Source organism: Chamaea fasciata, unplaced genomic scaffold, assembly GCF_029207755.1.
Source record: "Chamaea fasciata isolate MVZ Bird 193981 ecotype frontalis unplaced genomic scaffold, bChaFas1.0.hap1 SCAF_8, whole genome shotgun sequence".
Taxonomy (NCBI): domain Eukaryota; kingdom Metazoa; phylum Chordata; class Aves; order Passeriformes; family Sylviidae; genus Chamaea; species Chamaea fasciata.
In genome coordinates, this window is record NW_027094093.1 from 16,310,653 (window position 1) to 16,337,749 (window position 27,097).

The 27,097-nt window shown below is 40.7% G+C and overlaps 1 protein-coding gene across 1 annotated transcript in view; it reads left to right on the forward strand.

Moving 5' to 3' along the window:
- Positions 1-27,097, forward strand: part of TTN (titin) — a 241,187-nt gene that overhangs the window by 191,501 nt on the left and 22,589 nt on the right. Inside the window, exons 257-274 of the mRNA XM_066189851.1 lie at positions 13-303; positions 400-687; positions 858-1,448; positions 1,542-1,646; positions 2,126-2,323; positions 2,408-2,704; positions 2,825-3,412; positions 3,516-3,818; positions 3,925-21,030; positions 21,345-21,641; positions 21,742-22,329; positions 22,427-22,729; positions 22,855-23,151; positions 23,603-23,890; positions 23,975-24,274; positions 24,373-24,675; positions 24,823-25,128; positions 25,246-27,012. Of these exons, the coding sequence (XP_066045948.1) occupies positions 13-303; positions 400-687; positions 858-1,448; positions 1,542-1,646; positions 2,126-2,323; positions 2,408-2,704; positions 2,825-3,412; positions 3,516-3,818; positions 3,925-21,030; positions 21,345-21,641; positions 21,742-22,329; positions 22,427-22,729; positions 22,855-23,151; positions 23,603-23,890; positions 23,975-24,274; positions 24,373-24,675; positions 24,823-25,128; positions 25,246-27,012 (24,216 nt within the window). The remainder of the gene's footprint in view (positions 1-12; positions 304-399; positions 688-857; positions 1,449-1,541; positions 1,647-2,125; positions 2,324-2,407; positions 2,705-2,824; positions 3,413-3,515; positions 3,819-3,924; positions 21,031-21,344; positions 21,642-21,741; positions 22,330-22,426; positions 22,730-22,854; positions 23,152-23,602; positions 23,891-23,974; positions 24,275-24,372; positions 24,676-24,822; positions 25,129-25,245; positions 27,013-27,097) is intronic.

The following is a 27,097-nucleotide window of genomic DNA, read 5'->3' on the forward strand; positions in this document are numbered from 1 at the left end:
GTCTTTATCCAGATACTCCAGGCCCACCCATTAACCTAGTTGTAAAGGAAGCATCTAAAGATTCTGCCTTCATTACATGGGAACCTCCCCTAGTAGATGGGGGCAGTCCAATCACAAATTATGTTGTTGAAAAACGTGACGCAGAAAGAAAATCATGGTCCACAGTAACAACAGAATGTCCAAAGACAAGCTACAGGATAACTAACTTAGAAGAAGGCAAATCTTACTTCTTCAGAGTTTTTGCTGAAAATGAATATGGTATTGGTGATCCTTGTGAAACTCGTGATGCTGTCAAAGCTTCTGGTAGGAAAAATGAATCATTTTCACCTATTTTTTTTGATTCAAATAATCTTTATTTTTCGCTTGAATGAAAACTTACTATGCCTTTCTTCCTTCTAGAAACACCTGGGCCGGTTGTGGATCTAAAAGCTTCAGCTGTAACAAAATCCTCATGCAATTTGGTATGGAAGAAACCTATCAGCGATGGTGGAAGCCGTATTTCTGCATATATTGTTGAGGTCCTGGTTGGTGAAGATAAATGGCAAGAAGTCATGCGGGGAAAGAACCTCCATTTTTCAATGAGAGACTTAAAAGAAGGACAAGAATACACTTTTAGAGTGAAGGCCCAAAATGATGCTGGATACGGAACTCCATCAGAGATCACAATTGTAGCAAGAGATGATGTTGGTGAGAAGCAAGATCATCAATTCAATGCTTTACTTACCCAAATTATATTTTATGCACACTATCGTTACCATGTGTACATAGAAATAAGGTGTCTACTTTTAAAACAGCAACTTAATTTTACCACAGAGTTTATGCATAGTGGAATAATTGGTTTCCTTCATTTTTTACAGTGGCACCTGACCTTGACTTAAGAGATCTACCTGATTTGTGCTATACAGCCAAAGAGGGTAGCAATTTCCGTCTTAAAATCCCAATGAAAGGCAAGCCTGTCCCAACTGTAACTTGGAAGAAGGATGAAGACCAGGCAATTACTGAGAGTGGAAGAGTTGCATTTGAATCTACAGCAGTTAACACCACCCTTGTAGTACATGATTGCCAGAAAGCTGATGCAGGAAAATACACAATAACTCTGAGGAATGTTGCTGGCAGCAAGGAAGGCACTATTTTTGTGAAAGTTGTTGGCAAACCTGGCATACCAACAGGTCCAGTGAAATTTGAAGAAGTCACAGCTGATGCCATAACCTTAAAATGGGGCCCTCCAAAAGATGATGGTGGTTCAGAAATCACTAACTATGTTCTAGAGAAGAGAGATAATGTAAACAATAAGTGGGTGACTTGTGCCTCTGCAGTCCAGAAAACCACATTTAGAGTTACAAGACTTCATGAAGGAAATGAATACACGTTCAGGATCAGGGCTGAAAATAAATATGGAGTAGGGGAAGGTCTTAAATCAGAGCCTGTCATTGCAAAACATCCATTTGGTAAGTATCTATTATTATTTTTGAAATCTAAAAGATATGTTTTAGAGGTGATAATAATTTTTAACATTGCTGAATTTTGTCAATATTGTTTAGATGTCCCAGATGCTCCTCCACCTCCCAATATTGTTGCTGTTCGGCATGACTCTGTAGCTTTAACTTGGACTGATCCCAGAAGAAATGGAGGTTCACCAATCACAGGTACATCCCCCCAAACCTCCCTAGTATTTCAGTTCTTAATAGTTCTTTATCTCTGTCAAAAGAAAGGATAAAAGTAACAGATGTTTATGCACTAACCTGAGAGAGAGAGAGACAGATAGACAGATCTCACTGGTTTTCTTCCTATTAAAAAAAAAAAAACAAACTCAAATTTTGGGAAAATACTGAGAAATTATATCTTTGCTCAGAGCCAAAAATATGTAAAGAAATAAACCCAAATTCACCTGTATGTGACAATACTTGGGTCTACAAAATTAGCAACTTGAATTTACAAACACCTCTTCATTGCAATTACATCTGTCATGTGTGTCCGCATCCATTTCTTAACCTGGTTTTCAGTGCTCCTCTTGCACAATGCACATGCAACGTGCAATACGAGCAGTATGATGTTTCACAATGCTGTGAGAAATTAAGATTTCTAGAAACACCCCCACACTTTCATGTCATCATTTATCTTCTAGGTTATCACATTGAAGTTAAAGAAAGAAATAGTCTTCTGTGGAAGAGAGCAAATACAACACCAATAAGAATGAAAGATTTCAGAGTGACAGGGTTGACTGAAGGTCTGGAATATGAATTCAGAGTAATGGCAATCAATATGGCTGGAGTGGGTAAACCAAGTCTTCCATCTGAACCAGTTGTGGCACTTGATCCTATTGGTAAGTCATCAGGAGAATAGAAAGGAAAATTCTGAAATTTGAAATAGCTTTTGTTTAACTGCTATTTATTATTTTTTCTTCTAGATCCTCCTGGGAAACCTGAAGTTATTAATGTAACCAGGAGCTCGGTAACACTCATTTGGACAGAACCAAAATATGATGGTGGACATAAATTAACAGGCTATATTGTTGAAAAGCGTGATTTACCCAAAAAGACTTGGATGAAAGCTAATCACGTAAATGTTCCAGACTGTGCATTTACTGTAACTGACCTAACTGAAGGCTGCAAATACGAATTCAGAATTAGAGCAAAGAACACCGCTGGAGCTATCAGTCCTCCATCTGAATCCACAGGAACCATAATATGCAAGGATGAGTATGGTATGTAGATGGCATTGAAAAGGTAGAATTTTATTTGAATAATTATTATCAAATCTCTCTTGTTTCTTATCCCTGTGTTCTTGTTGTAACAATAATATTTTTTTGTCTTTGTTTTGACAGAGGCACCAAGCATTGTTCTGGATCCTACTTTGAAGGAAGGTTTAACAGTAAAAGCAGGGGAAACCATCACACTGTCTGCTATTAGTATTCGTGGCAAACCACCTCCAACTTCAGCATGGTCAAAAGCTGGAAAAGATTTTAGACCCTCAGAGCTTGTGCACATTGAAACCAAACCAACTTCTTCTACTCTAAGTGTCAAATACGCAGCCAGAAAAGATTCTGGAGAATACATAATCACTGCAACCAATCCTTTTGGCACTAAGCAGGAGACTGTACATGTGAAAGTTTTAGATATTCCGGGACCTCCAGGGCCTATTGAGATCAGCAATGTTTCAGCAGAAAAAGCGACTCTTACATGGACGCCTCCTGCAGAAGATGGTGGATCACCAGTAAAATCATATGTTCTTGAAAAGAGAGAAACTAGTCGACTGCTCTGGACGTTGGTTGCTGAAAACATTGAGAGCTGTAGGCATGTTGTTAGCAAGCTCATTCAAGGAAATGAATATGTTTTCCGTGTCTCAGCAGTAAATCAGTATGGCAAGGGTGAACCAGTACAGTCAGAACCAGTTAAAATGGTGGATAGATTTGGTAAGTAGAACAAGCTAAGAGATTCCAGTGTAGTTTTATTAATTTTATAAATTTCTAAAGACTTTATTTTTTTATTAACTATACTTTTTTTCTTCCTGAACAGGTCCTCCAGGCCCTCCTGGAAAACCAGAAGTAACAAATGTGACTAAAAATACTGTCACAGTTACTTGGAAAAGGCCAGTTGATGATGGTGGAAGTGAAATCACAGGTTACCATGTGGAGCGAAGAGAAAAGAAAGGTTTAAGATGGGTGCGAGCAACAAAGAAACCAGTTTCAGATCTTAGATGCAAAGTAACTGGTCTTCTGGAAGGAAACGAATATGAATTCCGTGTCAGTGCAGAAAATAGAGCTGGAGTTGGACCACCAAGTGATACTTCGAACTCAGTCATTTGCAGAGATGTTGCATGTTAGTATCATGCTTTTTCTTTTGGGGGGTGGGTGGGATGGGTAGGGAACACATTCAGAATGACTTTGTCTGTGATGTAATGTTTTATCTTTTATTTGCTTTTCAGACCCACCAGGTCCACCTTCAAATCCAAGAGTGACTGATACCACAAAGACAAGTGCATCTTTAGCCTGGGGCAAGCCTCACTATGATGGTGGTCTTGAAATCACTGGCTATATAGTAGAGCACCAAAAAGAAGGAGAAGATGAATGGGTGAAAGACACAATAGGGACTGCTTTAAGAATCACTCAGTTTGTTGTAGCTCATCTGCAGACCGGGGCCAAGTATAATTTCAGAATCTGTGCAATGAATGCTGCAGGTGTCGGTGAACCGGTAATAATTCCAAGTGTGGAAATCACTGACCGAGAAGAGATTCCTGACTTTGAGCTGGATGCTGAGCTAAGAAGAACCCTTGTTGTTAGAGCTGGATTAACTATTCGGATTTTTGTACCAATTAAAGGACGTCCAACTCCAGAAGTTACATGGACAAAAGATGATGTTTCCCTCAAAGGACGTGCCAGTATTGAAAATACCGACTCTTTTACACTCTTGATTGTCACAGATTGCACCAGATATGATGCAGGAAAATATGTAATGACTCTTGAAAACGCTGCTGGTAAGAAGACTGGCTTTGTGAATGTAAAAGTCTTGGATACACCAGGTCCACCAATAAACCTTAAGCCTAGAGAGATAACCAAAGACAGCATCACCCTCCAATGGGATATGCCTCTGGTAGATGGAGGTTCACGTATAACAAACTATATTGTTGAGAAACGTGAATCAACTCGGAAGGCATATTCAACAGTCACAACCAACTGCCAGAAGTGTTCCTTCAAGGTTCCTAATTTGGCTGAGGGCTGTGAATACTATTTCAGAGTACTGGCTGAAAATGAGTATGGTATTGGTGAACCAGCTGAAACTACAGAACCAGTAAAGGCTTCTGAGGCCCCATCCCCACCTGAGAGCCTTAATATTATGGATGTAACACGGAACTCCGTTAGCCTAGCTTGGCCAAAACCAGAACACGATGGTGGCAGCAAGATCACTGGATATGTAATTGAAGCTCAGCGAAAAGGAACCAACCAATGGGCACACATCACCACTGTGAAAACACTGGACTGTGTAGTAAAGAATCTAACTGAAAATGAAGAGTATACTTTCCAGGTTATGGCAGTTAACAGTGCTGGAAGAAGTGCCCCAAGGGAAAGCAGACCAGTTATTATCAAGGAGCAAACAATGCTACCAGAGTTTGATCTCCGTGCTCTTTACCAGAAAACAGTCATTGCCAAAGCTGGTGACAATATTAAGATTGAAATCCCTGTACTTGGTCGCCCAAGGCCTACTGTGACTTGGAAGAAAGAAGACCAGATACTTAAGCAAACACAAAGGGTAAATTATGAAAACACAGCAACTGCAACCATACTGACCATCAATGAATGTGTTAGAAGTGATAGTGGTCAATATCCACTGTCAGCTAAAAATATTGTTGGAGAAGTTAGTGAAGTAATCACAGTTCAGGTTCATGACATACCTGGACCGCCTACTGGACCAATCAAATTTGAAGAAATTTCATGTGATTTCCTAACATTCTCATGGGAGCCTCCTTTGAATGATGGTGGTGTACCAATAAGTAATTACGTTGTAGAAATGCGTCAGACTGACAGTACCACGTGGACTGAATTGGCAACTACAGTGATACGTACTACATTTAAAGCCATTCGTCTCACCACTGGAGTTGAGTATCAGTTCCGCGTTAAAGCTCAAAACAGATACGGAGTTGGTCCAGCCATTACTTCAGAGTCTGTAGTTGCCAACTACCCATTTAAGGTCCCTGGGCCTCCTGGCACTCCTCAGGTGATTGCAGTCACCAAAGAAACCATGACCATTAGCTGGAATGAGCCAGTTACTGATGGCGGAAGCCCAATACTGGGATATCACATTGAAAGAAAAGAGCGAAACAGCATTGTTTGGCAGACTGTAAGTAAAATGTTGGTGTCAGGAAATATCTTTAAATCATCTGGACTTACCGATGGCATTGCATATGAATTCCGTGTTATAGCAGAAAATCTGGCTGGAAAGAGTAAGCCAAGCAAGCCTTCTGAGCCTGTGTTTGCCCTGGACCCAATAGATCCGCCTGGTAAGCCGATACCTCTGAACATCACAAGACATGCCGTTACACTGAAGTGGACTAAACCAGAATATAATGGAGGTTTTAAGATAACTGGCTACACTGTTGAAAAAAGAGACCTTCCTAATGGCCGTTGGCTGAAGGCTAATTTCAGCAATATACTGGAGACTGAATTCACTGTAAGTGGTTTGACAGAAGATGCTGCCTATGAATTCCGTGTCATTGCTAGGAATGCTGGTGGAGCTGTTAGTCAGCCCTCAGAGCCATCAGATGCAATCACTTGTAGAGATGACATTGAAGCACCAAGGATAAAGGTGGATGCTAAATACAAGGACACTATAGTACTGAAAGCAGGTGAAGTTTTCAGACTTGAGGCTGATGTTTCAGGTCGTCCTCCACCAACTATGACATGGACAAAGGGAGAAAAAGAACTTGAAGACACAGCAAAATTAGAAATAAAAATAGCAGATTTCTCTACCATTCTCATCAACAAAGATTCCTCAAGAAGAGATGGTGGTGCTTATACACTTACTGCAACAAACCCTGGTGGCTTTGCCAAGCATATCTTCAATGTTAAAGTTCTTGATAGACCAGGTCCCCCAGAAGGGCCTTTGGCTGTGTCTGAAGTCACTGCAGAAAAATGTGTGCTATCCTGGCTACCCCCATTGGATGATGGAGGAGCAAAGATTGACCATTATGTAGTTGAAAAACGTGAAACAAGTAGATTGGCATGGACATCTGTAGGCACAGAAGTTCCTGTGACTAAACTGAAGGTTACTAAACTGCTGAAGGGCAATGAGTATGTGTTCCGAGTTATGGCTGTTAACAAATATGGAGTTGGTGAGCCTCTGGAATCAGAGCCCATTCTTGCAGTAAATCCATATGTTCCGCCTGATCCACCTAAAACACCTGAAGTTACAGCAATTACAAAGGATTCTATGGTTGTCTGTTGGGGCCATCCTGATTCTGATGGTGGGAGCCCAATAACTAACTATATTGTGGAACGTCGAGACAAGACTGGTCTGCGGTGGGTGAAATGTAACAAAAGGGTTGTTACTGACTTACGTTTTAAAGTGTCTGGACTGACAGAAGGCCATGAATATGAATACAGAGTCATGGCGGAAAATGCTGCTGGGGTCAGTGAGCCAAGCCCAACCAGTCCATTCTATAAAGCATGTGATACTGTATTTAAGCCTGGTCCCCCAGGTAATCCTCGTGTTTTGGATAGTAGCAAGTCCTCTATTACAATTGCATGGAACAAGCCAATATATGATGGTGGTTCAGAGATCACAGGTTACATGGTTGAGATTGCACTACCTGAAGAAGATGAATGGAAGATTGTAACTCCACCAATGGGTCTAAAGGCCACTTCTTTTACCATCACTGACTTGAAGGAAAATCAAGAGTATAAAATACGGATTTATGCTATGAACTCTGAAGGTCTTGGGGAACCTGCTCTTGTTCCTGGCACTCCAAAAGCTGAAGAAAGAATGCTACCTCCAGAGATTGAACTTGACGCAGAACTACGTAAAGTTGTAACTATTAGAGCTTGCTGTACTCTGAGACTCTTTGTCCCAATTAAAGGAAGACCAGCACCTGAAGTAAAATGGACAAGAGAACATGGAGAATCTTTGGATAGAGCAAGCATTGAATCAACAAGCTCGTATACTTTACTTATTGTTGAAAATGTAAATAGATTCGATAGTGGCAAATACATACTGACAATTGAAAACAGCTCAGGTAGTAAAACAGCATTTGTGAATGTCAGAGTTCTTGATACTCCAGGGGCACCTCAAGATTTGAAAATAAAGGAAGTTACAAAATCTTCAGTTACACTTACATGGGAACCTCCTCTCATAGATGGTGGCTCTAAAATAAAAAATTACATCGTTGAAAAGCGTGAATCAACAAGAAAAGCTTATTCAACTGTTAATGCCAATTGTCACAAGACCAGCTGGAAAGTTGATTCACTGCAAGAAGGCTGCAACTACTACTTCAGAGTCCTAGCTGAAAATGAGTATGGAATAGGCCTTCCAGTTGAAACTTCAGAATCCATAAAAGTATCAGAAAGGCCACTTCCACCAGGGAAAATAACTTTGTTGGATGTGACAAGAAACAGCGTAACCTTATCTTGGGAAAAACCTGAACATGATGGTGGTAGCAGAATTCTGGGCTATATTGTAGAAATGCAAAGCAAAGGCAGTGACAAGTGGTCAACCTGTGCTACAGTAAAAGTTACTGAAGCCACCATCACAGGATTGATCCAAGGGGAAGAATACACCTTCCGTGTTTCAGCTCAGAATGAGAAAGGTATCAGTGATCCTCGCCAGCTGGGCATACCAGTTATTGCAAAAGATCTTGTGATCCCACCAGCTTTCAAACTACTGTTTACCACTTTCAGTGTTCTAGCAGGAGAGGACTTAAAGGTTGATGTTCCTTTTGTTGGTCGACCCAAACCAGCAGTGTCTTGGCATAAAGACAATGTGGCATTGAAGCAGACTACAAGAGTAAATGCAGAAAGCTCAGAAAACAACACAGTGTTAACAATAAAAGAAGCATGCAGAGAAGATGTAGGATCATACTTAGTTAAACTTACAAACTCTGCTGGTGAAGCAACTGAGACACTAAATATTGTCGTCCTTGACAAACCAGGACCTCCAACTGGACCAGTAAAAGTAGATGAAGTAACAGCAGATAGTATTACCATTTCCTGGGAACCACCCAAGTATGATGGTGGTAGCTCTATCAATAATTACATTGTAGAAAGAAGAGACACTTCCACCACAACTTGGCACATTGTGTCAGCTACTGTTGCAAGAACAACTATAAAAGCATGTCGTTTAAAGACTGGCTGTGAATATCAGTTCAGAATCGCAGCTGAGAACAGATATGGCAAGAGTTCGTATCTCACCTCAGAGTCAATTATAGCCCAATACCCATTTAAAGTTCCTGGTCCACCTGGAACTCCTTTTGTAACAAATGTCTCAAAAGACAGCATGGTGGTACAATGGCATGAACCAGTCAATGATGGCGGCAGCAGGATCATTGGTTATCACTTGGAGCGCAAAGAAAGAAACAGCATTCTGTGGGCTAAACTAAATAAAACACCTCTTCCAGATACCAAATTTAAGACAACTGGCCTTGAGGAAGGCCTTGAATATGAATTCAGAGTCTATGCAGAAAACATAGTGGGAATTGGAAAGGCAAGTAGAGCATCTGAATGCTATACTGCACGTGACCCATGTGACCCTCCAGGTCGTCCAGAGCCTGTAATTGTCACAAGAAGCTCAGTAACACTCCAGTGGAAGAAACCTATATATGATGGTGGAAGTAAAATCACAGGTTATGTTGTTGAAAAGAAGGAATTACCTGATGGCCGTTGGATGAAAGCAAGCTTTACAAATGTCATTGATACTCAGTTTGAAGTAACTGGTCTAGTTGAAAACCAGAGATACGAGTTTCGTGTTATAGCACGAAATGCTGCAGGTGTTTTCAGTGAACCATCTGAGAGCTCAGGGGCAATTACAGCAAGAGATGAAGTAGAACCACCTCAAATAAGTATGGATCCAAAATACAAAGACACTATTGTAGTGCATGCTGGTGAGTCATTCAAGCTTGATGCTGATGTTCATGGCAAACCAATACCTTCCATTCAGTGGTTAAAAGGTGATCGTGAGCTGTCAAGCACCGCTCATATGGAAATAAAAACTACTGATTTTGCAACAAGCCTCAGTGTGAAGGAGGCCACTAGAGTTGACAGTGGGCAGTATGTACTACTGGCAAAGAATGTTGCAGGAGAAAAGAAGGTTCCTGTTAATGTCAAAGTTCTTGATAGACCTGGACCTCCAGAAGGACCTGTTGAGATTACAGGTGTTACGGCTGAAAAATGCACACTGTCATGGAAACCTCCACTACAAGATGGTGGCAGCGATATTTCACACTACGTTGTAGAAAAAAGGGAAACTAGTCGCTTGGTGTGGACTGTCGTTGACTCAAATGTGCAAACCCTGAATTGCAAAGTTACAAAACTTCTAGAAGGAAATGAGTATGTTTTCCGCATCATGGCAGTAAATAAATACGGTGTTGGTGAACCTCTTGAATCTGACCCAGTAGTGGCAAAGAATCCATTTGTTGTGCCACTTCCTCCAAAGGCTCCAGAAGTCACAGCAGTCACCAAGGATTCTATGATAGTTGTATGGGAAAGACCAGCCTCAGATGGTGGCAGTGAAATCCTAGGCTACATCCTTGAAAAACGAGATAAGGAAGGTATTCGCTGGACAAGATGTAACAAACGCCTGATAAGTGAACTGCGATACAGAGTTACTGGTCTCATAGAAAATCATGATTACGAGTACAGAGTTTCAGCTGAAAATGCTGCTGGTGTTAGTGAACCAAGTCCACCTTCTACTTACTACAAAGCATGTGATCCTATTTACAAGCCAGGTCCACCCAATAATCCTAAAGTTACAGATGTTACAAGATCTTCAGTTTTTCTTTCATGGGGTAAACCTATATATGATGGTGGCGCTGAAATTCAGGGATACATTGTGGAAAAATGTGATGTAAGTGATGGTGAATGGGCAATGTGTACCCCTCCAACTGGAATTAAGAATACTCACATGGAAGTAGAAAAATTAGTGGAAAAACACGAATACAAATTCCGCATATGTGCAGTTAATAAAGCAGGAGTTGGAGAGCATGCAGATGTTCCTGGTTCTGTCATTGTGGAAGAGAAGATGGAGGCACCAGACCTTGACCTTGACATGGAATTAAGGAAGATTGTAAATGTGAGAGCAGGAGGTTCCTTAAGACTGTTTGTTCCCATCAGAGGTCGGCCAACACCTGAAGTAAAATGGGGTAAAGTGGATGGTGACATCAGAGAAGCAGCTATTATTGACACCACTAGTAGCTTTACTTCCCTTGTTCTAGATAACGTTAACAGATTTGATAGTGGAAAGTATACTCTGACCTTGGAAAACAGCAGTGGAACAAAGTCTGCCTTTGTCAGTGTAAGAGTACTGGATACCCCAAGTGCACCTGTTAATTTAAAAATCAGAGAGATCACTAAAGATTCTGTTTCACTTTCATGGGAGCCTCCTCTTTTGGATGGTGGAGCCAAAATAAAGAATTTCATTATTGAAAAGCGTGAAGCAACAAGAAAGGCATATGCAGCTGTTGTAACAAACTGCCACAAGACTTCATGGAAAGTAGATCAACTTCAGGAGGGCTGCTATTACTTCTTCAGAGTCTCTGCTGAGAATGAATATGGAATTGGCCTCCCTGCAGAAACCAGTGACCCAATTAAAGTTGCTGAAGTTCCACAGCCTCCTGGGAAAATAACAGTGGATGATGTCACAAGAAATAGTGTCTCGCTAAGCTGGGCAAAACCTGAACATGATGGTGGTAGCAAAATCATACAGTATATTGTTGAAATGCAAGCAAAGGGTAGTGAGAAGTGGTCAGAGTGTGCTCGTGTTAAAACACTTGAAGCAGTTGTTACTAATCTAACTCAAGGGGAAGAATATCTTTTTAGAGTAATGGCTGTAAATGAAAAGGGAAAGAGTGATCCTAGAGCACTTGCAGTTCCAATAGTTGCTAAAGACCTGGTGATTGAACCTGATGTAAGACCTGCTTTCCACAGTTACAGTGTCCAGGTGGGACAGGACCTAAAAGTAGAAGTACCAATAGCAGGTCGACCTAAACCAACTGTTACTTGGGTTAAAGATGGCCAGCCATTAAGACAGACAACAAGAGTCAATGTTAGCGATTCAACTGATCTCACTATACTGAACCTTAAGGAAACTAGCAAAGAAGACAGTGGCACTTATGAAATCACTGTGGCTAATGTTGTTGGGCAAAAGTCTGCCTCTGTTGAAATTATTACTCTAGACAAACCTGACCCTCCAGTTGGACCTGTGAAGTTTGATGAAGTAAGTGCAGAAAGTATTACCCTGTCATGGAATCCTCCAGTGTACACAGGCGGCTGCCAAATCACCAACTATATTGTTCACAAGAGAGATACAACGACCACTGTATGGGAAACAGTTTCAGCTACTGTTGCAAGAACTACACTGAAGGTGACTAAACTGAAAACTGGTTCAGAATACCAGTTCAGAATATTTGCTGAGAACAGGTATGGACAGAGTTTTGCATTGGAATCTGCACCAGTTGTAGCCCAGTATCCCTACAAGGAGCCAGGACCTCCTGGCACACCATTTGTGACAACAGTTACAAAAGACTCCATGGTTGTACAATGGCATGAACCGGTGAATGATGGTGGTAGTAGAGTGTTGGGCTACCATCTTGAGAGAAAGGAGAAAAATAGCATTCTATGGACTAAAGTAAACAAGACTATTATTCAGGACACAAATTTTAAGACAAATAACCTTGAAGAAGGAATTGAATATGAGTTTCGAGTTTCTGCAGAAAATATTGTTGGTGTAGGAAGAACAAGTAAAGTTTCTGAGTGCTATGTAGCTCGTGATCCATGTGATCCTCCAGGTCGCCCAGAAGCTATAATAATAAAAAGAAGCTCTATTACTCTACAGTGGACCAAACCAGAATATGATGGTGGAAGTAAGGTTACTGGTTATATTGTAGAGAAACGTGACTTACCAGATGGTCGCTGGATGAAAGCAAGCTTCACAAATATTATTGAAACTCAGTTCACTGTAACAGGACTTACGGAAGACCAAAGATATGAATTTAGAGTAATTGCAAAGAATGCTGCAGGTGCAATAAGCAAACCTTCTGACAGTACAGGACCAATAACAGCAAGGGACGAAGTTGAACTTCCACGAATTTCAATGGATCCAAAGTACAAAGACACTATTGTTATAAATGCTGGTGAAACGTTCAGACTTGAGGCTGATGTTCATGGAAAGCCACTACCGACCATTAAGTGGTACAAAGGAGATAAAGAGCTTGAGGACACTGCTAGATATGAAATAAAGAACACAGATTTCAGTGCATTAATAATTGTAAAAGATGCTATTAGAGTTGATGGTGGACAGTACATTCTAGAAGCCTCTAATGTTGCAGGAACAAAGACAGTAACAGTAAACGTAAAAGTCTTGGACAGGCCCGGACCTCCAGAGGGCCCAGTCCAAGTGACAGGAGTTACAGCTGAAAAATGTGCACTGGCATGGGGTCCTCCTCTTCATGATGGTGGCAGTGATATTTCTCATTACATTGTAGAGAAGAGAGAAACTAGCCGCCTGGCATGGACTGTGGTTGCTTCAGAAGTTTTGCCTACAATGCTGAAAGTAACAAAACTCTTGGAAGGAAATGAATACGTCTTCCGTATCATGGCAGTTAACAAATATGGGGTTGGTGAGCCACTGGAATCTGCACCAGTAATGATGAAAAATCCATTTGTGGTTCCTGGACCACCAAAAGCCTTGGAAATTACCAACATCACCAAGGATTCTATGACTGTCTGCTGGTCCCGGCCAGATAGTGATGGAGGTAGTGAAATCATAGGTTACATTGTAGAAAAGAGAGACCGAGCAGGCATCAGATGGATAAAATGCAATAAACGCCGCATTACTGATTTGCGATTAAGAGTTACAGGCTTAACAGAGGATCATGAATATGAATTCAGAGTTTCTGCTGAAAATGCTGCTGGAGTTGGTGAACCAAGCCAAGTTTCTCCCTACTTCAAAGCTTGTGACCCGATGTTCAAGCCTGGCCCACCTACAAATGCCCATGTTGTGGATACCACCAAAAGTTCAGTTATACTTGGTTGGAGCAAACCTATTTATGATGGTGGTTGTGAAATCCAGGGATACGTTGTAGAAACCTGTAAAGCAGATGAAGATGACTGGTCACTTGTTACTCCACAGACTGGTATACGTGCCACTCGATTTGAGATCAAAAAGCTTACTGAACATCAAGAATACAAACTACGAGTGTGTGCTCTCAACAAGATTGGTGTGGGAGAGCCTGCATCAGTTCCTGGTACTATTAAACCAGAAGACAAACTTGAAGCTCCAGAACTCGATATTGATTCAGAGCTAAGGAAAGGGATAGTGGTTAGAGCTGGTGGGTCTGCTAGGATTCACATACCATTCAGGGGACGACCAACACCTGACATTACATGGTCCCGAGAAGAAGGTGAATTCTCAGAAAGAGTTCAGATTGATAAAGGCATAAACTACACACAACTTTCAATTGACAACTGTGATAGAAATGATGCTGGAAAGTATATCCTTAAGCTGGAGAACAGCAGTGGTTCTAAATCTGCATTTGTTACAGTGAAAGTCTTGGACACGCCAGGACCCCCACAAAACTTAGTGGTAAAGGATGTAAAGAAGGATTCTGCTGTACTATCTTGGGAGCCACCAATTATTGATGGTGGTGCAAAGGTAAAGAACTATGTGATAGACAAGCGTGAATCAACAAGGAAGGCATTTGCAAATGTAAGTGCTAAGTGTGGCAAGACAAGTTTTAAAGTTGAAAATCTTACAGAAGGAGCAATTTATTACTTCAGAGTTATGGCTGAAAATGAATATGGAATTGGTGTTCCAGTTGAAACTAAAGACGCTGTCAAAGCCTCAGAACCACCTCTGCCTCCTGGGAAAGTAACACTCACTGATGTGACTCAGAGAAGTGTATCACTTATGTGGGAAAAACCTGAACATGATGGAGGTAGCAGAGTTTTGGGATACCTTGTTGAAATGTTGCCGAAAGGAACAGAAAAATGGAGTGTTGTTAGTGAGACCAAAACATGTAATGCAGAGGTGTCTGGTTTGAGTCCAGGACAGGAATATCAATTCCGTGTGATTGCCTACAATGAAAAAGGCAAAAGTGATCCCAGAGCGCTTGGAATTCCTGTGATAGCTAAAGACTTGACTATTGAGCCAAGTTTCAAACTTATGTTTAATACATATAGTGTACAAGCTGGAGAAGATCTGAAGGTAGAAGTACCATTTATAGGTAGACCTAAACCTACTATTACTTGGACAAAAGATGAGCAGCCACTGAAGCAGACAACCAGATTAAATATTCAGAATACAGCAACATCAACTATTTTGCATATTAAAGAAAGCAACAGGGAAGACTTTGGTAAATATACAGTAACAGCAACAAATGCAGCAGGTACAGCAACAGAGCACCTGAGCATAATTGTACTAGAAAAGCCTGGCCCACCACGAGGACCTGTCCGCTTTGATGAAATTAGCGCAGACTTTGTTGTTTTATCATGGGATCCACCCGATTATACTGGTGGCTGCCAGATAAGCAACTATATAGTAGAAAAGCGTGACACAAGCACTACCACATGGAACATTGTGTCAGCAACAGTTGCAAGAACAACCATCAAAGCAACAAAGCTTAAAACAGGTTCTGAATACCAGTTCAGGATTTCCGCTGAAAACAGATATGGAAAGAGTTCTCCTTTGGCTTCTAAATCAATTGTTGTGCAATACCCCTACAAGGTGCCTGGACCACCTGGAACTCCATTTGTTACAGCAGCTTCCAAGGACCATATGATTGTACAATGGCATGAACCAGTTAATGATGGAGGAAGCAAAGTTCTTGGCTACCATCTTGAGCGTAAAGATAAGAACAGCATTCTCTGGACAAAGCAGAACAAGTCACTTATTGTGGACACCAAATATAAAACAGATGGCCTTGAAGAAGGTCTTGAATATGAGTTCAGAGTTTCTGCTGAAAACATTGTTGGCATTGGCAAAGTCAGCAAAGTATCAGAACTGTATGTTGCCAGAGATCCTTGTGACCCACCTGGCCGCCCAGAGGCCATTGTTGTTACAAGAAGTAGTATAACACTGAAGTGGAAAAAGCCAGAATATGATGGTGGAAGCAAAATAACTGGTTATACTGTAGAAAAGAAAGAGCTGCCAGATGGTCGCTGGATGAAAGCCAGCTTTACAAATGTGTTGGAAACAGAATTTACAGTAAGTGGTCTTGTTGAAAACCAACGATATGAATTCAGAGTAATTGCAAGAAATGCAGCAGGTTGCTTGAGTGAACCATCTGAAAGTACAGGGCCTATTACTGCCAGAGATGAAATTGAAGCACCAGGAGCTTCATTGGATCCTAAATACAGAGATGTCATAGTTGTTCATGCTGGAGAAACCTTTGTTCTTGAAGCTGATATCCATGGCAAACCTATTCCTGATGTTACATGGTCAAAAGATGGTAAAGACCTTGAAGAAACAACTGCAAGAATGGAAATTAAATCTACCATTGAGAAAACCACACTTACTGTCAAAGACTGTATAAGAGTAGATGGAGGTCACTATACACTTAACCTCAAAAATGTTGGTGGCACCAAATCTATACCAATCACTGTAAAAGTGCTTGACAGGCCGGGACCTCCAGAAGGACCTTTGAATGTTACAGGTGTCACTGCAGAGAAATGCTACTTGTCATGGTCTCCACCTTTGCATGATGGTGGTTCTAGTATCTCACATTATATCATTGAGAAGAGAGAGACAAGTAGGCTTTCATGGACACAAGTAGCAACAGAGGTGCAGGCTCTTAATCTCAAAGTAACCAAACTCCTTCCTGGCAATGAATACATTTTCCGTGTAATGGCAGTGAATAAATATGGAATTGGGGAGCCCTTGGAATCTGATCCAGTTGTGGCTTGTAATCCATACAAACCCCCTGGTCCTCCTTCAACACCTGAAGTTTCAGCAATCACAAAAGATTCTATGGTGGTAACATGGGGTCGCCCAGAAGACAATGGGGGAGCTGAAATTGAAGGTTACATCCTTGAAAAACGAGACAAAGATGGTATCCGGTGGACCAAATGCAATAAGAAAAGACTGACAGACTTGCGATTCAGAGTAACAGGTCTAACTGATGGGCATTTCTATGAATTTAGAGTGTCTGCTGAAAATGCTGCAGGAGTAGGGGAACCCAGTGAGCCATCCATTTTCTATCGTGCCTGTGATGTATTATATCCACCAGGTCCTCCTAGCAATCCAAAGGTTACAGATACTTCCAGGTCATCAGTTTCCCTTGCCTGGAGTAAGCCCATTTATGATGGTGGTGCTCCTGTTAAAGGATATGTAGTAGAAGTGAAAGAAGCTGCTGCTGATGAATGGACTACCTGCACCCCACCTACAGGCCTTCAAGCAAAACAGTTCACCGTGACAAAACTAAAGGAGAACCAGGAGTATAACTTCCGCATCTGTGCCATCAACTCAGAAGGAGTAGGAGAACCTGCGACTATACCTGGTGCAGTCTTAGCAGAGGACAAGATGGAACCTCCTGAAATTGAACTTGATGCAGATCTCAGAAAAGTAGTCACTGTACGTGCTAGTGGTACTTTACGCCTGTTTGTCACCATCAAAGGAAGACCAGAACCTGAAGTTAAATGGGAGAAAGCAGAAGGAACAATTAGTGAGCGAGCTCAGATTGAAGTCACCAGTTCCTACACAATGCTAGTCATTGACAATGTCAATAGATTTGATAGTGGTAGATACAATCTTACTTTAGAGAACAACAGTGGCAAAAAATCAGCTTTTGTTAATGTCAGAGTGCTTGATACACCTAGTGCACCTCTAAACCTGACAATCAGAGAAGTGAAAAAAGATTTTGTAACTTTAGCCTGGGAAGCACCACTTATTGATGGTGGAGCTAAAATTACCAACTATGTAGTTGAAAAGCGAGAATCCACAAGAAAGGCATATGCCACGGTTACAAGCAACTGTACTAAGAATTCCTTCAAGATTACTCAACTACAAGAAGGATGTAGTTATTACTTCCGTATTCTAGCTGTAAATGAATATGGGGCTGGTTTACCAGCAGAAACTGCTGATCCAGTTAAGGTGTCCGAACCACCTTCTCCACCTTCAAAGGTCATTCTTGTTGACGTGACTCGCAATTCTGCTTCAATTAAATGGGAAAAGCCAGAGAGCGATGGTGGTAGTAAAATTACTGGTTATGTAGTAGAAATGCAGACTAAAGGAAGTGTAAAATGGAGTGCATGTACACAGGTGAAAGCATTGGAAGCAACAATAACAGGTTTAACTATGGGAGAAGAATACAGTTTCAGAGTGATTGCTGTTAATGAAAAAGGAAAAAGTGATCCAAGAGAACTTGGTGTCCCGGTCATTGCAAAAGATATCGAAATCCAGCCATCTGTTGAGCTCCTTTTTAACACATTCACAGTGAAAGCTGGAGATGATCTTAAGATTGACATTCCATTCAGAGGGCGACCTCTTCCCACTGCTACCTGGAAGAAGGATGGGAATCCCTTAAAACAGACAACCAGGGTAAATGTTCAGACATCAAAGACTTTAACTTCACTGTCCATCAAGGAAGCTACTAATGAAGATCTGGGACATTATGAATTACATCTTTCAAATTCTGCTGGATCAACAACAGCTTCTCTAAGTGTAATTGTCCTTGACAGACCAGGACCACCAACTGATGTTAAAATTGATGAAGTTAGTGCTGATAGTGTAACTTTGTCTTGGAAACCTCCAGCATATGATGGTGGATGTCATATTAGCAATTACATTGTGGAGAAGAGAGATACTACCACAACAACATGGGAGGTAGTATCTGCAGCAGTTGCAAGAACATCAATTAAAGTGTCTCGACTCGTCACTGGATCTGAATATCAGTTCCGTGTTTGTGCAGAAAACCGCTATGGGAAAAGCACTTACACTAATTCTCCTTCTGTTGTGGCAGAGTATCCATTTAAGCCTCCAGGTCCACCTGGAACGCCTCGTGTGGCACATGCAACTAAAACTTTCATGATTGTAACTTGGCAGGTACCAGTTAATGATGGAGGTAGCGTAGTACTAGGATACCACTTGGAGCATAAAGAAAGAAGCAGCATTCTTTGGACAAAAGTCAACAAGAGCCTCATAACTGATACGCAAATGAAAGTTACAGGTCTTGATGAAGGACTGATGTATGAATATCGTGTGTATGCAGAAAACATTGCTGGAATAGGCAAATGCAGCAAAGCATGTGAACCAGTTGCAGCAAGAGATCCATGTGATCCTCCTGGTCAACCAGAAGTTACTAATATTACAAGAACATCTGTCTCATTGAAGTGGACTAAACCAGAATACGATGGTGGAGCTAAAGTAACAGGCTATATTATTGAACGCCGAGAACTACCAGATGGTCGTTGGCTAAAATGTAATTTTACTAATGTGCAAGAAACATACTTTGATGTAGGTGGACTTACAGAAGACCAGCGTTATGAATTCCATGTGATTGCAAAGAATGCTGCTGGACTCTTCAGTCAGCCATCTGAATCAACTGGACCTGTGACCGTGAAAGATGATGTAGAGGCTCCAAGAATTATGATGGATGCCAAATTCAGGGATGTTGTAGTTGTGAAAGCTGGAGAAGTGTTTAAAGTCAATGCTGATGTTGCAGGACGGCCAATACCAGTGATTTCATGGACAAAGGATGGCAAGGAGCTGGAAGGAAAAGCTAGAGTTGAAATTGTCTCAACAGATTATACTACTGCAATAACCATAAAGGACTGTATCCGTGGTGATTCAGGACAGTATGTACTAACATTACAGAATGTTGCAGGAACAAAATCTTTGGCAATTAATTGCAAAGTACTTGATAGACCTGGCCCACCTGCAGGTCCATTAGAAATAAATGGCCTTACTGCTGAAAAATGCCATTTATCATGGGGACCCCCTCAAGAAAACGGTGGTGCAGATATTGATCATTATATTGTGGAAAAACGTGAGACCAGCAGAATTGCATGGACGCTTTGTGAAGGAGAGCTTAAAACAACATCTTGTAAAGTGACAAAATTACTGAAGGGTAATGAGTATATTTTCAGAGTAATGGGAGTTAACAAATATGGTGTTGGTGAGCCTCTAGAAAGTGTTGCTGTCAAAGCCCTAGACCCATTTACAGTTCCAAGTCCACCTACCTCTTTAGAGATCACCAGTGTGAGCAAAGATTCAATAACGCTGTGCTGGGCAAGACCTGAGTCTGATGGAGGCAATGAGATCTCTGGCTATGTGATTGAAAGGCGTGAGAAAACCAGCCTAAGATGGATTCGTGTAAACAAAAAGCCAGTTTATGATTTAAGAGTGAAATCATCAGGTCTCCGTGAGGGTTGTGAATATGAATTCCGGGTTTATGCAGAAAATGCTGCTGGCCTCAGTCTCCCGAGTGAAACCACACCATTGATTAAGGCAGAAGATCCAATCTTCTTGCCATCACCCCCATCTAAACCTAAGATTATGGATTCTACGAGGTCAAATATCACAATTGGTTGGACAAAGCCACTGTTTGATGGAGGTGCTCCAGTAACAGGATACACAGTTGAATACAAGAAAACTGATGAAACTGACTGGACAACAGCTATTCAGAATTTAAGAGGCACAGAATATACCATAACTGGGTTAACATCAGGCTCTGAGTACATTTTTAGAGTGAAATCCATTAACAAAATGGGTGTCAGTGAACCAAGTGATGTCTCAGAACCTCAGGTGGCAAAAGAAAGAGAGGAAGAACCTGCCTTTGAAATTGACAGTGAAATGCGGAAGACTTTAATTGTAAAGGCTGGTGGATCATTCACAATGACTGTTCCTTTCAGAGGCAAACCAGTCCCAAATGTAACATGGAACAAACCAGACACTGATCTTCGTACACGTGCAAGCATTGACACTTCAAGTAATTGTACATCTCTTACTATTGAAAAAGCAACAAGAAATGATTCTGGGAAATACACATTAACACTGCAAAACATCTTGAACACTACCACCTTGACTTTAATTGTCAAAGTTCTTGATACCCCTGGCCCACCATCTAATATTGCAACAAAAGACGTAACTAAAGAATCTGCTGTGTTATCTTGGGATGTTCCTGAAAATGATGGTGGAGCACCTGTAAAGAACTATGTAATTGAAAAACGAGAAGCTAGCAAAAAGGCGTGGGTGACTGTGACAAACAACTGCCATCGCCTGTCCTACAAAGTGACTGGTTTGCAAGAAGGTGCCATTTACTACTTCCGCGTCTCCGGAGAAAATGAATACGGCGTTGGAGTGCCTTCTGAGACCAAAGAGGGAACAAAAATAACAGGTATGTTTTACTATGGAAAAAAATTGTTAATACTTATAATAATATGTGCTTTAAAGAGTTTACTTCAAAATAATGCCAAAAGTTTTAAATCTGCATACAGTAAAATAGATCAGTTGTTGTAGGTATGTCTGTGGTTTTACAAATAAGAAAGAGCTTGAATTTTAAATTTAGCTTGGATTTTACTTAAAATATTTCTGATATACAAATTGGTTTAAAAACAAATTTTCTTGATCCAGATTGTGTTCCTGTGTGATTGCTAATATAAAAAGTAAATATCTTCTATATTTTTCAACCTGTTGCACTTATTTTCTCAGAAAAACCCAGCCCACCAGAAAAGTTAGGAGTAACAAACGTCACAAAGGACAGTGTTTCTCTTTCATGGCTAAAACCAGAACATGATGGTGGAAGCAGAATTGTTGGCTACCTCCTTGAAGCTCTTGAGAAAGGACAGCAAAAATGGGTTAAGTGTGCTGTTGTAAAGACAACTCATCATGTTGTCCACGGTCTTAAGGAAAACGTCGACTATTTCTTCAGAGTGTCTGCAGAAAACCAAGCTGGTTTAAGTGATCCTAAGGAACTACTGCTCCCTGTTACAGTTAAAGAACAATTAGGTATGCTTCCTGACATGAGACAAAAAGTCACATTCAATTGCATTCACATTTTAAAAGATGGAACATTCTTTTAATGGTTTGGAAATATTTTCTTTTTCAGAATCTCCTGAGATTGACATGAAGGGCTTCCCTCATAACACTGTATATGTTCGAGCAGGATCAAACCTAAAAGTTGAAATTCCAGTTTCTGGAAAACCACTGCCAAAGGTGACCCTGTCTAGAGATGGTGTTACACTGAAACCTACCATGAGATTTCACACAGAAACCACTGCAGAAAGTCTCATCATTAATCTTAAAGAAAGTGTGGCTGCTGATGCTGGCAGATATGACATTACTGCTGCGAACTCAAGTGGCACCACAAAATCATTTGTTAATATTGTTGTGCTGGATAGACCCGGTCCTCCTGTTGGTCCTGTTGTCCTTAGCGATGTCACTGAAGAGAGTGTAACTCTCAGATGGCAACCACCAGCTTATGATGGTGGAAGTCAGGTTACCAACTATATTGTACTAAAAAGAGAAACAAGTACTGCTGCTTGGTCTGAAGTGTCTGCCACTGTTGCTAGAACTGTTATCAAAGTTATGAGGCTCACAACAGGAGAAGAATACCAATTCCGCATCAAAGCTGAGAACCGCTTTGGCATCAGTGATCACATTGACTCACAATGTGTGGTTGTCAAGCTTCCTTACAGTGAGTAACATGCTTCTCGTGTTATACATTGATATTTTAATGCTCTGATGCTGAAAACATAATTTCGTTAACAATCAATTCTTTTTGATATCATCAGCTACCCCGGGACCTCCTTCTACGCCATGGGTCACTAATGTTACCCGAGAGAGTATTACAGTCGGATGGCATGAACCAGTCACTAATGGTGGCAGTGCTATCACTGGATATCACCTTGAAATGAAAGACAGAAATAGCATATTATGGCAGAAGGCTAACAAGACCGTTATTCGTACCACTCACTTCAAAGTCACCACAATCAGTGCTGGCCTCATCTATGAATTTAGAGTTTATGCAGAAAATGCAGCTGGCATTGGAAAAGCAAGTCGTCCTTCTGATCCAGTCCTTGCAATTGATGCTTGTGGTATGTACTCTATTAAATAATGAAGCCAAACCACTTTGTTTCCCCTGTGATAATCTGTTCTGTGCAATAAGCCAATATTCAAAACAGCTGTTAATTATTGGCAATATTCTTGTTTCCTTCTGCAGAACCACCAAGAAACGTTCGTGCCTCAGATATTTCCAAGACCTCTATCACTCTCTCCTGGCAGAAGCCAGCATTTGATGGTGGTAGCAAAATCACTGGATATATTGTAGAAAAACGTGATCTTCCAGATGGCAGATGGACAAAAGCTAGCTTCACCAACGTTATTGAGACTCAGTTCACAGTATCTGGCCTGACACAGAATTCCAAGTACGAATTCCGGGTCTTTGCAAAGAATGCTGTTGGTTCCATTAGTAATCCCTCAGATGTTGTGGGTCCTATCACATGTGTTGATACATACGGTAAGTGTTTTGCAATAATATAATGATATCATGTTGGTGTATTAGTACCATGCTGTTTTGTAGATTCATGGTCTTTTAAATATGGAAGGCTAGTTTACAGTGATTGATTCAAGAAGCGTGACTGACTGTGAGCATTTCAGATTGATTGTAAGGAGCATCTTTGGCTGTATCTCCATTTTTAAAGTCTTCCAGTATCTTTAGTCTCTGAGGAAAAGCAGTCTGCTCATGGTTCAAGTGGTTATATTTATACATATAATTGTCTTTTCTTCATAGGATTAGTTCTAATTTACTCTAGGTTTATGATTTAAGTTATATATGCTGCTTTTACTTTGATCTGTACTTATCAAATACATTTAACCATTAGATTAAATAAGACAGTATTATTTGGGAATTTTGTTAAATACAGGGCTACAATAAACATGTTTTTAATGTATTCTTATTTTTTCTTAAGGTGCACCTGAAATCGATGTGCCACCAGAATATACAGAAGTGGTGAAATACAAAGCAGGAACTTCAGTTAAGCTAAAACTAGGCATTTCAGGCAAGCCTCTACCCACAATTGAATGGTTCAAAAATGGCAATGAGGTACTTACCAGTGCACTGGTGTCTTTTGAAAACACAACAGAATTTGCTTCTATACTCATCAAGGATGCAAATCGACTTGACAGTGGCACCTATGAATTAAAATTGAAGAATGCCATGGGTTCAGCATCAGCCCACATTAGAGTACAGATACTTGGTATGTCTTGAGATGCAACTGTATTTTACTATTAAACAATAATTCAGTAATGAATACTTAACATCTTTCTTCTGCCTTCCACAGACAAGCCAGGACCCCCAGGTGGACCTATACAGTTTAAGACAGTCACTGCTGAAAAGATTACAATAATGTGGGAACCACCAGCAGATGATGGTGGTGCACCTATAACACATTATGTTGTCGAAAAGCGGGAAACAAGTCGGGTTGTATGGTCTTTAATTTCTGAAAAACTGGAGGGATGTATCGTAACGACAACAAAACTCATCAAAGGAAATGAATATGTGTTCCGTGTCCGTGGTGTGAACAAGTTTGGAGTTGGTGATCCACTGGAATCTGAACCTGTTATAGCCAAAAATTCATTTGGTAAGAAACAAGTTCTATAAAATAACTTATGCAAGTGAATTGTCTTGTGTACTATTTGTAAGTAGTACCGATTTACTGACATACGATTTTTTACTCAGTTACGCCTGGACCACCGAGTACACCAGAAGTCACGAAGATAACCAAGAATTCTATGACTGTTGTCTGGAATAGGCCCACTGTCGATGGAGGCAGTGAAATATCAGGATATTTTCTGGAGAAACGCGACAAGAAGAGTCTGAGTTGGTTCAAGGTCTCTAAAGAAACCATTCGGGACACCAGACAAAAAGTAACAGGTCTGACTGAAAACAGCGAATATCATTTCCGAGTTTGTGCTGTCAATGCAGCTGGACCAGGTCCGTTCTCTGATGCTTCTGACTACTACAAAGCTGCAGATCCTGTTGGTAAGATTCAATGTGGATTTCTTCCAATAGGTTAGAAATCAACAGAAAATAAGTGATTAGGGTGGGATGGCATCAATGTAATTGAGGGCAGATTTTCTTCTTTTTTACAATTAATTGGATTCTGATTGGTGTTTTTATCATTTACAGATAAGCCAGGCTCACCAACAAAGCTGAAAGTTGTGGATACAACCAAAACATCTGTTACCCTTGGCTGGATCAAACCTGCTTATGATGGAGGAAGTCCAATTACCCACTATGTGGTGGAAAAGAGGGAAGGTGAAGAGCAAGAATGGACTGTAGTCAGTACCAAGGGAGAAGTGAGAACAACTGAATATGTTGTATCCCACCTTCAGCCAAGTGTTAATTATTACTTCCGTGTATCTGCTATGAATTGTGCTGGACAGGGAGAGCCTATTGAAATGATGGAACCCGTTCAAGCTAAAGATATTCTTGGTACTGTATTTTTTTTTTGCAATTTATCATTTTTCTGTGGGTTTTTTTTTTTTTTCCCAAACCATTTCTTATTTTACAGTCCACATATGCATTATTAATTTTTATTTGTTTCCACAGTGGCACCAGAGATTGATCTGGATGTTGCCCTTCGGACATCTATTGTTGCTAAAGCAGGTGAAGATGTGGAAATAATGATTCCATTCAAGGGAAGGCCTCCTCCAACAGTCACATGGAGAAAGGGTGACAAGAATCTTGGGAGTGATGAAAGATATATCATCCAGAACACAGAATCATCTACACTACTTATTATTCCTCAAGTTACACGAAATGATACAGGAAAATATGTTCTTACAATTGAAAATGGAGTTGGAGAAGCAAAATCATCATTTGTGAATGTGAAAGTACTTGACACACCTTCCGCATGCCAGAAGCTGCAGCTCAAGCATGTTTCTCGTGGCACAGTTACACTGCTGTGGGAGCCACCTCTCATCAATGGTGGTTCTGAAATAACAAATTATGTTGTTGAAAAAAGAGATGCTACAAAGAGGGCCTGGTCAACTGTTACAACAAAGTGTTCTCATACCACCTTTAAATTGACTAACCTGTCAGAAAAGACTGCATTCTTTTTCCGTGTTCTTGCTGAAAATGAAATTGGATTAGGTGAACCTTGTGAGACATCTGAACCAGTGAAAGCTGCAGACATACCTGGACCTGTAAAGGACCTAGCCATGAAAGACTCTACAAAGAGTTCTGTTCAATTGCAGTGGAGCAAACCTGACTATGATGGTGGTAGCATTATATCAGACTATATTATTGAAAAGAAACTTCAGGAAGAGAAAGAATGGACATACGCAGGCACAAGCAAGAGCTGTGAATTTGTAGCTGATAAACTTAAAGAGCTTTCTGTTATGGAATTCAGAGTCTTTGCTAAAAATGAGAAAGGCATGAGTGACTCTGTTACTGTTGGACCCATTACAGTGAAAGAACTTATAATAACACCTGAAGCTGACCTTTCAGATATTCCTGGAGGTCAAATTGCAGTAAGAATTGGACATAACCTGCATGTTGAATTGCCCTATAAAGGTAAACCTAATCCATCAATGAGCTGGCTCAAGGACAACCTCCCTCTTAAAGAAACAGAACATCTTCGTTTCAAGAAAACTGAAAACAAGATAAGCTTAAGTATCAAGAATGTGAAAAAGGAGCATGGTGGCAAATATACTTTAATTCTTGATAACGTAGTCTGCAGAAAGTCATTCACAATCACTGTAATCACTCTTGGTCCTCCATCTAAGCCAAAAGCACCTTTAAGAATAGATGAAATCAAAGCAGATAGTGTCGTTTTGTCATGGGAGGCTCCTGATGATGATGGGGGAGGAGAAATTACTGGCTACAGCATTGAGAAGAGAGAAACATCACAAATGAACTGGAAGCTGGTGTGTTCAAGTGCTGCAAGAACAACCTTCAAAGTACCAAACCTTGTTAAAGATACTGAATATCAGTTTAGAGTTCGTGCAGAAAACAGATATGGAGTGAGCCCACCTCTTGTCTCAGCAGATGTTGTGGCAAAGCATCAGTTTAAACCACCAGGTGCCCCAGGCAAGCCTGTTGTATACAACGTAACTGCTGATGGAATGACCATTTCTTGGGATGCTCCAGTTTATGATGGTGGTTCAGAGATTATGGGATACCATGTTGAAAAGAAGGAAAGAAACAGTATCTTGTGGCAGAAGGTTAATGTTGCATTAATATCTAACAGAGAATACAGGATTACTGGACTGCTCGAGGGCCTGGATTACCAGTTCCAAGTATATGCTGAAAACGCTGCAGGTCTAAGCCGAGCTAGTGAGCCAAGCAAATTCACTTTGGCAGTCTCTCCAGTGGGTAAGTGAATGATTAATCAATCATACAAGAAAATTCTGTTCTTGTAGATTATTGTGAGCAGAAATAAAAATGAATCTTCATTATT